This window comes from Hydra vulgaris, chromosome 12 (genome assembly GCF_038396675.1).
Source record: "Hydra vulgaris chromosome 12, alternate assembly HydraT2T_AEP".
NCBI lineage: Eukaryota > Metazoa > Cnidaria > Hydrozoa > Anthoathecata > Hydridae > Hydra > Hydra vulgaris.
Window position 1 is genome coordinate 73,617,684 of NC_088931.1, and position 16,420 is coordinate 73,634,103.

Here is a 16,420-nt window from a genome sequence, read left to right on the forward strand (position 1 = left end):
CTATTTACAGTAATAATATTATTCATATTCTCCCTTCCCTCACAACTATTTCAAAAGTATCTTGCTTTTAGTGACTGTTTTCTGGAACTTTCTACTTATCCTTTAAAATATACTTTAACCACATCATTTTCATCAACCAATCACTTTGCACTTTTATCTACCAATTGATTTGCACTTTCATTTACCAATCGCATATATATCTGTTGAAATTTAACTCAAAGAGCATATTCTCATATATTGTTTCTGCTTTTCACCGTGTTACCGCAACATGCGTCATAGAGCATCGTGGTACACTTTTACATGCGCTTTAATTATCTGCTCATTCGCGTTGCACAAACAATCCACTTTACTATCACAAATTTCAAAACTTTTTTTCAATAAAGATATGGTAAGTTGCATGTTCGTTTTTTATTTATTTTTTTATTAATTTGTTTTTTAATTTTTATTTGTTAATATAAGTACAAAATAAGTTTTCAGCACTTACTAGGCCGTTTGGTGTCATTTTTTAGATTTAGATCTTTAAGACTACCTCCTGCGTAATAAGTTCTACTTACTTTCTTAAAAGTATATCAGTACGTATCTTTTTAAAGGAGAGAGAGTTAGGGTGTTTGGCTTTACAGTAGTATGCCCTATCAAATGTTGCAACATAAGAAGGCTTTGACGACGTAGAGGTGGGTTTTACTTGCTTGTTTTGAGGATGATACAGCGACGTGGGTTTCTAGAAATGAGCATTAAAACATTCGAAACGTCATATACCAGAGTATTGAATCCTTATAAGGGTCAATACTATATCCATTTCGTGACAAGAATCTGGTATTATACTACATAATTTCCAATTTTATTTAACGCTGATATATTTTTATACTCTTTCTTTAAGTAAATATGCGCGCACTCTCCCTATTATACTTAATGTTTGTTTTTGATGTTTTGTGTGATACTTCTGCTTTATTGTAGTGCTTTATGTTTAATAAATTAAGCTATTTTGTTACATTGTGTTAATTGGTTTATCACATTATGATTACCACAACAATGGCAATTATTAACAGTTGTTTTGGTTTTGTAAAAATAAAATTATTTTTTTTCGTATAATTGTCTTATGAATTCTTATAGTTTTAAATAGGTGTTTACTATTTTTTGGCTGAGGCTGACGGGTTCGTGTTGCTTGGGGGTACACAGATTTATTCTGTTTATCGCTATTTGAGAATATTAACTTAATGTAAAACAAATATTTTAACTATAAAGCTGCATATTTTTATAATACAAATTTACTAAAACGCTCAACTAAACGGTTAAGTTATAATTATATCTGCATTAGTATAAAACAAATAACTCCATGTTAACGGCATTAATTCTTATTTAATATAAACTAAGCGTTAAACGAATATTTCCAGTACTAGGGTATTACTTATAGATAAATGTTAACTAAGTATAAAACATATAAATCCATTAAAATGGTGTACATTTTTAAATGAGTAGCTACACTATAACGGTATAAATTACAACTTTATTTTAACTAAGTATAAAGTAATCAAAATACGAATTACTCGATGAAAACGATAAAAATTATATTTATATATAAACTAAGTATAATACTAATAACTATACTTAGAGAGTATATAGTTTTAAAAACGAATAATTCCACTAAAACGATATCAATAGTTATTTTGTATAAGCAAAGTATAATGCATAATACTCCAAGAAAGCGGTATAAGTTATAAATGTACATAAACTAGATTTAAAACGGTATAAAGTTTGAGTTAAATGTGAACGAGATATTAAATAAATCACCCCACTTTTACGGAATAAATTGTGATTAAAAATTAACTTAGTATAAAGCGATATTTTTAGATTAAAGGTATATAAAATATTTACATATAAAAGCTATGTAAAAAACAAATAACTCTACCTAACCACTGCTACGATAAACATTTTTTAATACTAACCACTCGTAATGTGGTTTTAAAATATAATTAAGTATTACTTAGTATAAAACGAATATTTCCGCTCAAAGGCCTTACTTAAAATAATTAAACATAAATATAAAACGAACATTTCCCTAATTATATTCAAAATTAAACAAAGTAAAAAGCGATAAAACAAAAAAAGTATAAAACAAATATTTCCAATTAAAGGCTATAAATTAAATATAGATATAAGTTAAAATAAATTTAAATTTTATATAAAAATAAAGGGTATAATTAAATATAAACTAAAGTATAAAACGAAAAATTCTACTAAAATGGTTTACATTTTTAGAAAACAAATTACTCCACTAAAACGGCTTAGATCATAATCATTTATATAATTAGATAAAACGAATTAGCTCTATTTAATTTAAACCTTTTTTTTTTTAGTATTTAATTTAAACTTAATTATAAGTTATACGGAATAAATTATAATTAAGTTTAAATTAAATATAAGCAAATACTTCCCCTGAAGGGTATACATTATGATTTAATACAAACTAAGAGAGTTTAACTACCATAATATAAACAAGTATAATATAAACTAATTATAATTTCTTAATAAACTAATGAGTGTATATTTTCAATAAAGCAGTATAAACAAAATATAAATATAAACTATGTTTAAGTTGAATATCTGCGCTAAAATGGCATACATTTCATACGGCATACGAGATATAAATGATCAGTAACTAGAATTATTTTCTCTTCACTCAAATACTTCTAAACTGGGCACCTGTCCAACTTTTTTGATCATTGTTGAACTAACACTAACTCCAATAAAATCATAACTTCTTTTTTACTCACTTTTTTACAGCTGTTTGTGTTCCAAAAAGTAACTGGGTTCTTTTGGGGTTTAGATGCGAAGTTACACAAGAAAACCCTAATCGTTAAAAACATACGGAAATCAGTCTTGCCCATTCTTACAACTAAATTATAAGCTTTCTAACTGGACTTTTCTCCTTTTTGATAATTACTTGCTTAATTCTTACTTTAAAATAATCTTTTTTGCATTTTCACTTAGGGTTTGACGGCCTGATGTGTTCCAAATAGTGACTAGACTTTTGCTCTAGTTGCGAACATTAATAAACAGACAATTGAGTGAATATTTTCAATAAAGCAGTATAAACAAAAATTTAGATATAAACTTTATATAAATTGAATATCTGCGCTAAAATGGTATACATCTCATACAGCATAACAGATATAAATAATCAGTGACTAGAATTTCCCCCACTTCACCGAATGCTTCTATACTGGGCACCTGTCTAACTTTTTTGATCATTGTCTAACTAACACTAACTCCAATAAAATTAGAGTTTTTTTCTCACTCAAGTTTTTACAACTGTATGTGTTCCTTAAAGTAACTGGGTTCTTTTAGGGTTCAGGCACGAAGTTATACAAGAAAAACCCTAATCGTTAAAAACAAACGGAAATCAGTCCTGCCCATTCTTACCATTAAACTATAAGCTTTCTAACTGGACTTTTGTCCTTTTGATTATTACTTGCTTAATACTTATTCTAAAATAATCTTTTTTGTATTTTCACTTAGAATTTGACGGCCTGATGTGTTCCAAATAGTGACTAGACTTGCGAACATTATTAAACAATTTTGCAAAAGAATATCTTTAATTAAATTCATTAATATCCAAGTATTTAATTAAATTCATTAATATCCAAGTATCCAAATTGTCAAGTAATAGCCAATTTTGAAGACAGTTTTTATAACGGGTGATGACAAAAAAACCAGACTGCGTTTAAAACGGCATAAATCCTTTATTTTAAATGATTTTTTTAAAATTAAAAATGTATTAAGTAGAGATTTTTTCGAGCTTTCAAAACATATATTAAATTATCTTCTATTACTCCATTTCTACGAATATTATCGATTCGACCTTTTACCGATCCCATAAGGCGTTGTATGGAAGTAAAGTCGATCTTATTCAAACAATACTTTATTCTATTGCAAAGTTTATTAATAGTTTCTGCTTGCCAGTTGTTCTTGTATCTCCTTTCAATTAAAACCAAAAGTCCTCAATAGGCCTGCATTCAGGTACGTTGGGAGGGTTGTCTTCGTTTTCAACAAAATTGATGTTATTTTGTCTGAAATACTCCACTACAGTTTTTGCGTAATGTGATGTTGCTAGATCAGGCCAGAATATGTATAATTGTCGTCTAGATGATTTGCTTTGATGAAAGGAACAAGTCTTTTTTTGATGCACTCGTTCAGGTATAATTCTTGCTTAAGTGATTGCTTAGAAAATACAAAAAAAGGTATAGAAATACCTTTAGCCAAAACGCAAATCCAGGCCAACACTTTTTGCTTATATTTTTCCACTGGATTATATTTTACGCATGGCGGTGTCAAAGCAGTGTTACTTGAGTAGAAATTTTGGTTTCCGTTAATGGTGCTATGCTTGAAAGTGAAATAAGATTCATCATCGATTATCCAATCGTGATTTTTATATTTTTCGTATAATTGACTGCATCTGGTTCTTATTTTGCGTTTTTGTGACTCTGTTCTTAATGGAATCTTTGTTTTTTTTTGCATTTAATATCTGTCTGTTTCTTCAATGCTTTGCTTATAAAAGACTGATCGCACACAAATTTTCTTGCTGCTTGTCTTTGTGAGACGCCATCCTACAAGTCAAACATGGTCTTCAGCTTGGTAATGTTCTTTTTCGTCATTTTTATTGCGACTCGACCACTTCCTTTAACTCTTTGAGTTCTGATTCCATTTTCTGTGCGTTCAATTATACGGTATACAGTTGCTTTTGGTATTTATTCTGCTTTGAAATGACAATGAGTGTGATATTTACCATTTTGCTTAATGTCCATGTAAAATCCATGCAAACGTTTACGGAGAAGCTCTTGCTTAGATTTGTTTATTTTCATTTTAAATCGTTGAATTTTAATTACTTTTTTTTTATTTAAAACTAGAATAAATTTGCAATAAAATACAAAATTTATATACAGCTAATGGTATTAATACATGCAAATTTAAATTGAACGCAGTCTCATTTTTTGTCATCACCCGTTATAAACCTAATTAATATTTTATAAATAATTTTTTTCATATTTTATTCTCTTCCAAGTGTAATTCTGGTAGCTCAGTTTCTTCATTTGTATACAATTTGCATGGATTTTTGGTAAATTTCTTTTTACTAGTTAAACTTGAAATTCATCTCTTAATCACATGCCCAGAGCTGCGATCTGACGGCGTCCCGGTCGGCTATTTCAACCCAGGCGCTACATTAATCGTGTTAAGATCGTAGTTTGCAAATTCTATATAAATCTAGTTATAATGCTGATGATAAAAAATCTATTACACTTTTCTTAAGGCAAAAAAATGAATACGATAAAGAACAAACGTAGAACGTTCATTAGACCGTCATGAGTTGGAAAAGTTTTTTTTATTAAATTTGATGTTTTAATGGTATTCATATTATTGTGATTGTCGTCATGTTCTAAAATTTGATTATTTTTTTAACATGTTAAAGTTTTATTTATTTTATTTCAGATTGTGAAAAATATTATATAGAGAATGAGTTACACTTTCAGTAAACTTGTTAAAAAAACTATAACTACAAGTGATTCAGTAAACGTTAAAAAAACTGAAAATGTTGACGTTAACACATTTGAATTGAGTGAGCTCTTAAAAGAATATGTAATTGTACCTGTAGGATCAGAGACAAAAGAATATGTAATTGTACCTGTAGGATCAGAGACAAAAGAATATGTAATTGTACCTGTAGGATCAGAGACAAAAGAGCAGCAAACTATATTTAGTAGCAGTGAAATAGAAACTTCTCCAAATCAAAATATATCTTTAAATATGTCTTTAAATTCATCTTTAGATGATAAAAATGTTTTTACTAAAAACAAAGCTCATCTTTCAAAATTGTTGCATCTGAAAAACAAACCTATCGTTGAATATTGCGTTCAATTGCTAAACAATCGTGATAATTTAGTGCACATGATAAACAGCATAAAAAAAGAAGTTGTGATTAACGATGGTTCTGCAGAACCAAAATACAAATCATTAGGAGATATTTTGTCAACAGTGGATTCATATTTAAGAAGAAAAGAATGGAACTGGGTGTCTTTAGGAGTAAATCCGTTTTCTTTTTATGTTAAAAAATTGATGGAGATAAGAGAGGTAGAAGATAAAGAAAGATTCATAAAAGATTCAGAAAAATTCTTACAAATATACGAATCTCGTTCAGGTGTGAATTTTATTATTATTATTATTATTATCTTTTAATGTTGCATCGATTCATAGCTGTTATGAACAGCACCATAATTATATACAAATAACCTAAATTCGCAAATTGTATATTACAATTACGATATTCTTTATAATTAAACAATTTAATGTGATCTAATATCTCTCTCTGTCTATATTTGTAGCGTGTATATTTATAATATAATGATTTTTTGAATTTTTTCAATAAATCTGTTACAGGTGAAACTGATGTTTTGAATCACAGTGATTATTGGGGAAGTCTTCAACAAATGATGTCTGGAAAAGTAATTGCTGACTTTGTTGCCAAAGATTACGGTCCTCTCGATCCTATCTTCGGGATTCTTCTTAATCCAACAACAGGTAAATACTTTTTATTTTATTAAATGAGTTTGAAATATAAACAATTGCACATTGAAAATATTATAAGAAAAATTACAAAAACAAACGAGATTCTAATTATGAGATTCTATATGAACTGATTAATTAGTTTCTTTAACTAATTAGAAAATACTTGAAGTTTTTTTTATTTCAAATAGTAGGGAAAAGTTGTACTGAATAGACCACAAAAGTACACTTTTTTATAAATACATTTTATATAGGTTTATTTGAAAATGTTTATAAATACATTTTATTTGGTTCATTTTAAAAGATTTATTTGAGGTTTAGGGTCAAGGTTAAGGTTTAGAATTAATTATCAAGTTACAACAACCTTACCCTTGTCTTAACCCTATTCGTACCAGCTGTGATCTTAAATCTGACCCTAATCATGACCCTCATCACTCTAAACTTTGTCCTCACTTGATCTATTTATGGAAGGGTGCGTTTATTTAGACGTAATTGCGACAAACCCAAAAAACAATTTTTACGCCGCCTAACTAAAGGATTACCTGTTATTCTAAGTAGTGTTGTTACGGCTTAAAATAACTTGTCTGTCGACTAAATTAACTAATATATATTTTTAAAGTCGATTAAAATTGTATTTTTGAAATCGTCTAAATTGAATAAAAAATGATTTAGTCGAAATATGAGAACAACTTTTTTTCCGAAATAAATTATAATAAAATGAGTTAAGTAATTTTTATTTTCATTTTTTAAAACCATATTATTTGAATAATAGTGAAACAAAAAAAAAACGAAAACAGGCCAGCTCCCACAACGAGACAATTTTTCTCCAAGCCAGTGATTTAGATATCACGTTAAATTCTTGCTAAATATCAAAAAGTCTAGGGTAGGGTGGGGTAATATGGATTGTTGGGACAATAATATTTAATATGCATCCATGGAGTAAATAATCTATACATAATTCTAAAACTTGAAAATTACCAACAGTTTCTACACATAATAGCTTCTTTTTTTTGCATTAACAATGTTTATAATTGATTTACATGAATAGTAAACATGTAAGACATGTTGTTTTGAAAAAAATATAAAAAACATGTTTTAAAACTTCTGTCTGCAGTCTTCAATAATACTACTTATGGAAGTTTAATTATGTATATTTATAAGTTGGACCATGATGTAACAATATTTAAAATTTAATATACAAGTTCTCTAACCCATATTGATAAATAAACAAAAATCTAAAATGGGGTAAAATGGATATACAGGTAAAATAATAGTGGGGTAAAATGGATATATATAAAATATATAAAATCCTACTAACATTATAGTATTTTATTACAAAATCATAAGCTACATAATATTTAAATATAAATTTATCCTCACTTTTACTTTTTGATATAGTATTAGACATTTTTCAGTTTCATATATAATAACTTTATATAATGCTTCTGAACTATTTACATTAAGATCATAGTTCAAATTTGTTTTTCCTGAATGGCAAGGGTAAAATTTAAATTCTCATCTAAATGTTTTATATTTTATTTTTGTATTCCTCTTTACTTTATTATTAAATTATAGACTTTATATAATTAAATTTTGTTCTAAAATATTTTGGATAAAATAATAAGACTGAAATAAATTATTATGCCTCGTGAATACCAACGCAAGACTATTGGTACATATGATTACAGCAAATTAATGATTGACATACAGCTTGTTAACGAAGCATAGTCAGTATACAGTGTATCAAAGTCTTCTGGAATTCCTTATATGACATTATACAGACAATCCCATGATCAAATCCAAAGGAATGACAAAAGAATTGGAAGTGGCGGTGGGTTTGTTTTAAATAATACTGAGAAAAATCATCTAGTAAAAACCCTGATGTACTTTGCTAATAAGGGTTTTCCACAAGATAGAGAAGATATCAAACTGATAGTTAAATCCTATATAACATTTACTGGCAAAAAAGCTCCATTCAAAGATGATAAGCCAGGTAAAGACTGGTGCATGTCTTTTGAAAAAAGATGGAATGAAAAGCAAGAGCTAATGATCTTTCTCTAAAAACATTGACAGATTTTTTTGAGATGTATGAGAAGGCATAAAATGATAATAGTTTATTTGATAGACCACATTGCATATTTAATTTAGATGAAACAGGTTTACGTATAGATCCTACAGCAGGAAAAATCTTTGTTCGTCAAAAACAGCCTATTAAGTTGCTCCATAATGTGGTAAATCAATGTATACTGTACTTTTTTGTGGGTCAGCAAATGGTCAGTGTCTACCTCCCTTTATCGTCTACAAAGCCATCCACCTATATGATGCATGGTTTCAAAATGGACCAGAAAATGCAATGTATGGTGTAACAAAATCCGGTTGGATGGAGGACTATATTTTTGAAACCTGGATTGACAGGTTTAATATACATGTAAAAGATTATGAAAAGCCTGTGTTGCTGCTGTGTGATGGATACAACAGCCATATAACATAATCTACTATTAAAGAGGCTCCGGACAATTTTATAATTTTACTTTGCTTACCTCTGAACACAAGTCACGCATTACAACCTCTTGATGTTGGTTTTTTTGCTCCATTGAAATCCCATTGGAACAAAATCCTTAAAAATTGGTTAAGAGAAATCAGACATAAAACAGTTGACAGTATGTATTTCCAACTTTATTAAAAGCTTTTGTCAGTAAGATAGATAAGAAACTCCTGAAAAGTGGTTGTAATGGTAGTGGTCTTTACCCTGTTGACAAATCAAAACCTATGAAAAAGATAGTGAATATGCAACCAAAGCACGAGGAAGTAAATGAGTCTAACAAAAAAGAAAATGTTGAAAAAACCTGCAGAGAGCAATCAATTCTGTACTTACACCTAGCCCAAGTCAACCTACACTGACAGCACTTGCAATTCAAATAAACGCAGGCACGTGTCCAGGCCAAAAAGGGAGAAATTTTAACAGCACAAGATGTTGTCGCAAGGTTTCAAGAAGAAGAGAAGAATAAAGCTGAAAAGAAGACTGTATCAGTAAGTAAAAGAAAACTGCTAGACATAATCAATACAGTTTGATTTTTTAAAAACGTGAAAAACAATAGGTGTGATATATGTGTCAGATATAATATGAGATCCGCATTACCCCACCAGTGGGGTAATTTAAATGTATAAAAGGTGTTGTTAAAAAAGGATTAGTAAGTTAGTTATTTAAAATATATTTATGTTTTACTCATTGTGATTTTGTTGTATACACCCTGTATACACCCTGAATGTAAAGAAAAATAATAAAAGTTTTTATGGGGATTATTAACTCAAAAAAAAAACTATATTAGAAAAAAATATATCTAAAATTCTATCCATATTACCCCTCCCCACCCTATACAATCAAACGCTGTCGACTTTTTTACATTGTTTAAAGTGTAATCGTATGCGCAAGGCATTGTGGGATGTCCTGCTAGTATAAAAATGAACTCTCTTTATAAATTTGGAAGAAACTATCAAGTGTTTTCTGTGTATTATATTGCGATTTTTCTTCAATTAATGATTGTTTTTAGTATAAAGAAATGCCTTTGTATTGGGCAGCAGTTAACTGCACAAATACAAGTGGAGTAGCCGATAAAAATGTGTTATTTTTTCGTTTTCCAAGAGACAAAGATAGGAAAGTACTTAACTTTACTAACTAAAGCATCAAGTTTTAGGTGCTTAATTGATTTAACTTTGCCCGTATAAAGTAGGTCATTGTGCAACATTTCAAACTGATGTGTTTTTGTTTTCTTTTGAAATAAGTCAAAGCTTTTATTTTAATTTTTTTGAAATAAGTCGAAGTTTTTATTTTGATCAAGTTATTTCACTGATTAATATACATGATTTAATTATAATACAATTACTATAAAACGAAAAGTATATATTATTTATGTTATTCTTTTTTTTTTTCTTAGCATTTGTTTGTATTAACTTTAAAGTTGTTGTTTATGTTTTTTTATTTGTTTTTTAAATATTATATTATTAGGGCATCCCATAATCCTCTGTAAACAAGTTACATGTTTTTTACGCGAGTCGACAGTGCTTGTAGCAATTCCAATAGTACCAATTCCAATATCATACTGATTCTGAAGAAGAGTTTGCATTAATAACTTTTGAAATAATATTGGAAACCAAATTTTTTGCTGTAAGGTTTCCCTTTAGTACAATCTGACTTAAATTAAAAGCAGCACTTTCAACATTTGATTTTGTAACAATGACCTAATTTAAAAATAAAAAAAAATGAAAGAATGTATTCAATCATTTATTTAAAAATTGTACACATTTTAAAATTATCACAATGTAAAATTGTAAAAAGTCATATATATCGTAAAACACATTATATACTTCAAACAAACAAGAAGCAAGATTAGAAAATAAGAAAGTAGCAACATTTACAATAACATTGTAAATGTGACTTTTTTAGTATTTAGACTTTGGAGCTTCATTATTTAAATTTGTCCCAGGCCCCGAGACAGCATGAAACAACCCTGTATTAAAGCATTTATGAAAATTGCAAGCAGAGAATAAACGAAAAAAAGTTTGTCTTGTTTTTGTTTTTTTAACAGTTTCCAGGTTTGGATCTCTATCTTTTTACTAAAAAATGTGATTTGTAGTTTCTGAACATTTTACAACACATCTATTTCTGTTAATTAATTTATTTAATAGCAGACATTTGTTATACTAATTGTTTTTCTCCAATAAATAATAATATACAAATAAAAGAAAAACATATACAGTCTGGTACCTACCTAATTGTTTGTAATTGCAAAATCTGAAATTCACCCTTCAACCAAGGTGTAATTAACTTTGAAAGAGTGCAGCATAAAGAGTTTTCATTATAGCATCTGATTTCAAAGTGTTTTGTCAACGGACAGTGGATAATTCTACTTTCTTTTTGTTTTGGATGCTTCTCCTTTAAATGCAAGAAGTATTGAAAAACCTCTTGCTCTATAGAAAATTTGTCTTTTGACCTGGATTCCCCAACCAAAAATTTTATTTTTTTCTTACTTTTTTCTGACATGAATAAAACTGTAGTAAATAGCTCTAATAAGCATATGAAGTAAATATATCATGAAAGTTATCAATAATTATTTCCCGCGTATTTAAATGAAAATTAAATATCGTCATGGCTAAAAAATTATTTGCATAACGTGTTTAAGCAAGTAAGCAAAAGTATTAAAGTAAACGCGAAGCGTAAAAAATTGGAAAAATCTGCATTATTATGCAATTTTTTAGTTAGGTTTAAACAAATAATTTTAAGCAAATTAAATTATCATGCATTTTTATTTTTTTCTACTAACTTAGAAGAAACTCTAGAAAGAAAAAAAAAATTATTTTGAGTTTTAGAACTCGCTCAAATGTGTTGAAAATAAGCTTTAAAAAGGTAAAAAAAAAAGTCTAAAATTAGACAATTGGGGCACTTGAGCAACCCCTAAAAGTGGTTAAAACTCAAAAAAAAAAATATCTACTAATAAAATAGGGTTCTGCGCAGCAGATAAAACTCCATAGTACTTTAAATCTTTTCATGACATCAAAATGAAGCAGTCTATGGAGCACTGTTAGCAAGGCTGACAAATGTGAAAATTGACTCACAAAGTGAAAACATTTCCTATCTATCTTTTTGAAATTAAACTAAAGATTATACTTTGTAAACTTAAAGTTAAAATTCAAGACTATTATAATTTCGATCATAAAATGTATAAAGTGCTGTCTTTAGTTTTTAGATTTGAGCAAATGTGGCGCAGTGGTAGCGCACTTGCCTCAGAAACAAAAGACCCGTTAAAGCATTCTCAAATACATAGTTTATATAAGTATGTTGTACGAGACTAATAGTGAAGCACTTTTGCATACAAAGTTTATATGCAGTTTTATGTGACTACTAGTGAAGAACTTTATTTTAAACTGATTTACATGTTTATTATAAAGAGTTGAAAATTAGAATTTTTTAAAAAAGAAAATTTGTACTAATTGCAAAACTAGTTTACATGTTCCATGTCAATATATGAGCTCTGAAGAGATTTCGTTTTCATGCTTTGTTTCAACCATAGTTTGGAGGAGGCTGATATATTTTTTTATTACGTAACTTTAATAAAACATCGTGTTAAACGATTAAAAACTTTTTTAAAATTTATAAAAATTTTTGCAGGCTGCATTAAGTTAAAAAATATTTAAAAATTTAACAAAAGAAGTGATATTTATGATTGTCTACAGAACAGTAATTTTTGTACAGTTACATATAAACACTGACATTAAAAGCAAGAAAAAGTATTGAAGTCAAATAAGTTAATCGAATAAAAGTGGATTATGGCATAAATAAAAGTGGATTATGGCAAATGATTGTGGCATTTTTTGTATTGCAGTAATTGAAAAAAAAAATGACTTAAAAAACTAAACTAAGTGGTTAGAATCGATCGTTTTAATGAAAAAAGAGTAATAAAAAAAAGAAAAGAAAATTATAAAAAAAAGAACAAAGTAAGTTGTCATGCTATGAATATTTTTGCTATTATAAAATGTGTTTTGTATGTATAAACTCTTGAAATATTTCACTTGAATTTGCATGTGTGCAATTTTGCAAGATTTCTAAATGTGTTTCTTATCAAATATAATATCCGTGTTCTATAAAGCATGCTTGATACAAAGTTTATATGCAATTGCACCAGACTACTGGTAAAGTACTTAAAATATGCAAAGTATAAATTTTAAGCTGAGGTAGAGTTTGTTCTAAGCTCGTTACTGCATCTTTATACCAACTTGTTAATTATAAACAGTTTAACATTTAAAATTTTGGAAAAAGAAAACTTTTACAGATGTTTTGCCAAACTAGCTTACATGCTCCATATGAATCTACGAACCCTGAAGAAGTTACTGTTCAACCTAAATTTTGAGAAGGCTGATAAGGCGTACATCAATATTTTTCTTTATATATTATATAGGATGAAAATTGGATATTAATCTAATGGAAATAATTTGAATAATAAATTGGATAATATTCTATTGGAAAATTTAACAAAAAAAGTGATATTTGTTTTTTCACTGAACATTAAAACTTTACTGAGTATTAAATTCAAAAAATTTAACCAAATAAAGGTAAATTATGGCAAATTTTGTAATAAAAATAACTTCATCAAAATTAGCTTTTACATTTGAAGAAGCAAGTTTCCAAAAAAAGTGTTAATATTACATCAAAATAAAACATATTGCATCTCTGTTTTTATATTAATAAACAAGAGATATTCACTGAAATTTGAAAAAAGAACACTTGTTTTTATTGGTTATATTAAAAATTATATAATAAAACTATAAATAAAATTTGTAAATATGGAGTACATTTTATTTAAGATTTTTTTTCTAATTTTTTTAGAGCAGACATATTTTCTTTTTCTTCTAGAGTATATAATGTAAAATAAGTTATTAGCATTATAAATATATAAAATTTATCAAAGTTTGCTGCTTTATTTAATATTATTTACCATCAGTTGCTATTAAAGGATACACATTTTATATTAATTATAGAATACAATAACGAGTATTTTGTTCAGGTTAAAAGCTATATAGCAACAAAAATGTATTGAGTTTTGAAATTGAAATAAACAACAACATGAACGTGCATGTTTGCAATCTTTCTTGTTTCTACCTTTTTACACTTAGTTTTTCATAAAGGTGTGGTAAGTTGAGAGTTATTGCTTTTCGGTAATCAGTTTCCTATATCAAAACACACTTGTGGACATCAAGTTATAGATTTTTTTTAATAGCTTACAATGCTTTGTGATCTTTTATTACTATACATTACCAAAGGATATCTAAATTTGCTCTTGCTTACAATTGCTTTTAATTTAAGAGTGTTGCAAATCATCTGGCCTAGCTATAACAACCAATAAGCAATATTCTCAAATTTTTTTAGTGTTGTATATAATTTATATATGGGAGTAATAAGTGTAAAGTTCTAAAAAGAAATTAGGCTATTGTTTCAAAATACTTTTCTAGCTAAATGATTGGATAAATGAGAACTTAATTTGAAAAAAATTATACCAAGTTAATTATAGCCTATTGATATTAGTAGATAAATTTTAAAACTGTATTAAAAAATCTATTGTATGAGAATCCCAGCATAGTCAAGTTTCACCATCTGGTTTATAGTTTGTTACAATGGTTGTCTTTTTTATATCTTAGAATTATAAAAACAATTAGAAAAACAAACTTATTTTTTGAAATCTTTATTTTTAAGAAAAAATTATGAAAATTACGTATGTTTTGAGTTGTGAGGGTTTGTATAAGTATTTGTACTATATTGCACAAAATTGGATAGAAAAATCATAATTTTTTTTGCTATTATTATTTGGTTTTTTATGAAATTACTCAAATTCACTTTTATTATTCAATACGTTTTTTGACATTTGTTTTGATTTAAACATACGCGCAAAATGCCTCCTTTTCAAAATCAGCGAATCAAATTGCGCATATCGCTGCCTATTCTGAGTCTGTAGAGGGTTTCAAAATATGCCGCCGGAAAACCGTGTAACTTTCTCCTAGGCTCAAATGGATATCGGGCTCCCAGGTTTATTTTTGTTATTACATTTAATTGTATGTACCGTAATAAGATCTTAAATTTTTAAAAATCAAGGTTTAATAAATGGTCTAAAAACACCCTTGTTGAACCTGTTTTCTCGCTTTGGAACCTTTTAATAATTAGTATATTATTACTTAAAAATATGAAGAAAAAAAAAAATTCATTCAATACTTTAGTTGCAAACTTTGTAAAAGAAGTCTGTAACAAAAACAATTAATACTACCTACATGCATTGAGACTTTTGATTAAGTTTTACTATAATTTTACAGTTGGAATAGGTATAACTATAAATCTTTTTAATGTAGTATTTATATTTTTCCAATTTGTAAGGCATTAAAACCATCTTTTGGCTATAAAAATGTGTACTTATGTCATGAATATATGAACTTACTTTTGTTACACTGATATTTAACATGCTTATTTAATTTTTGTTAGGAAGGGTAGGCCCTGGCGATACTGGTCTTATACATAACATTTTATTTGACCGAGATGGACCTATGGCATATCACGCAGCTGTTCACGATGCATTTGGATACTTAAAGACATTTCACAATATTGGACCGGGTTACAATTATTTGGGAGGAATTTCAGCAATCGAAACAGAAAATTGCATGGCAGGACAAACGTCTGGATTACTTTTTTGGAAATTTGTTATAAATAATATTAAGGAAATAAAATCCAAGGAGTCAGCCGAGCAGAGTGAAGCGAATAATCCAAAAAAATTTTGAAGCTATGTACCCTTAGCTGTAACTGTAATCTATGATTACATTTTTTTATTTCAAAAACCATTGCTATTAAAAAAAAGTAGCTGGGTAGTTGTGCAAAATGATTACTTTTTCTCAATTTTCTTTTCTGAAAAATTACTTAACATTTATAAAAACTATGTATTGCATATAAAAATTTTATATATATATATATTTTTATATATCATACCTTTCGGCAATCATCAGCCATTGTGTATTTCGTCACTATCTATATATATATATATATATATATATATATATATATAAATATACATATATGTATATACACACACACACACACACACACACACACACACACACACCCACACACACACCCACACACACCCCCACCCACACACACCAAAACATATATATATATATATATAGATATATATATATATATATATATATATATACATATATATATTTATATATACATATACATATATGTATATATATATATACATATACATATATGTATATATATATCCACACACACACACACATATATATATATATATATATATATATATAT

General features: G+C 27.6%; 1 protein-coding gene across 1 annotated transcript; it reads left to right on the forward strand.

Moving 5' to 3' along the window:
* The first annotated feature begins 254 nt into the window (after window positions 1-254).
* LOC100205034 (uncharacterized) lies at window positions 255-15,937 on the forward strand. Its single transcript, XM_065812297.1, has 4 exons — window positions 255-388; window positions 5,485-6,190; window positions 6,430-6,570; window positions 15,578-15,937. The coding sequence occupies exons 2-4, from the start codon at window positions 5,509-5,511 to the stop codon at window positions 15,868-15,870; spliced, it is 1,116 nt and encodes a 371-aa protein (XP_065668369.1). The 5' UTR covers window positions 255-388; window positions 5,485-5,508; the 3' UTR covers window positions 15,871-15,937.
* The last annotated feature ends 483 nt before the right edge of the window (window positions 15,938-16,420 follow it).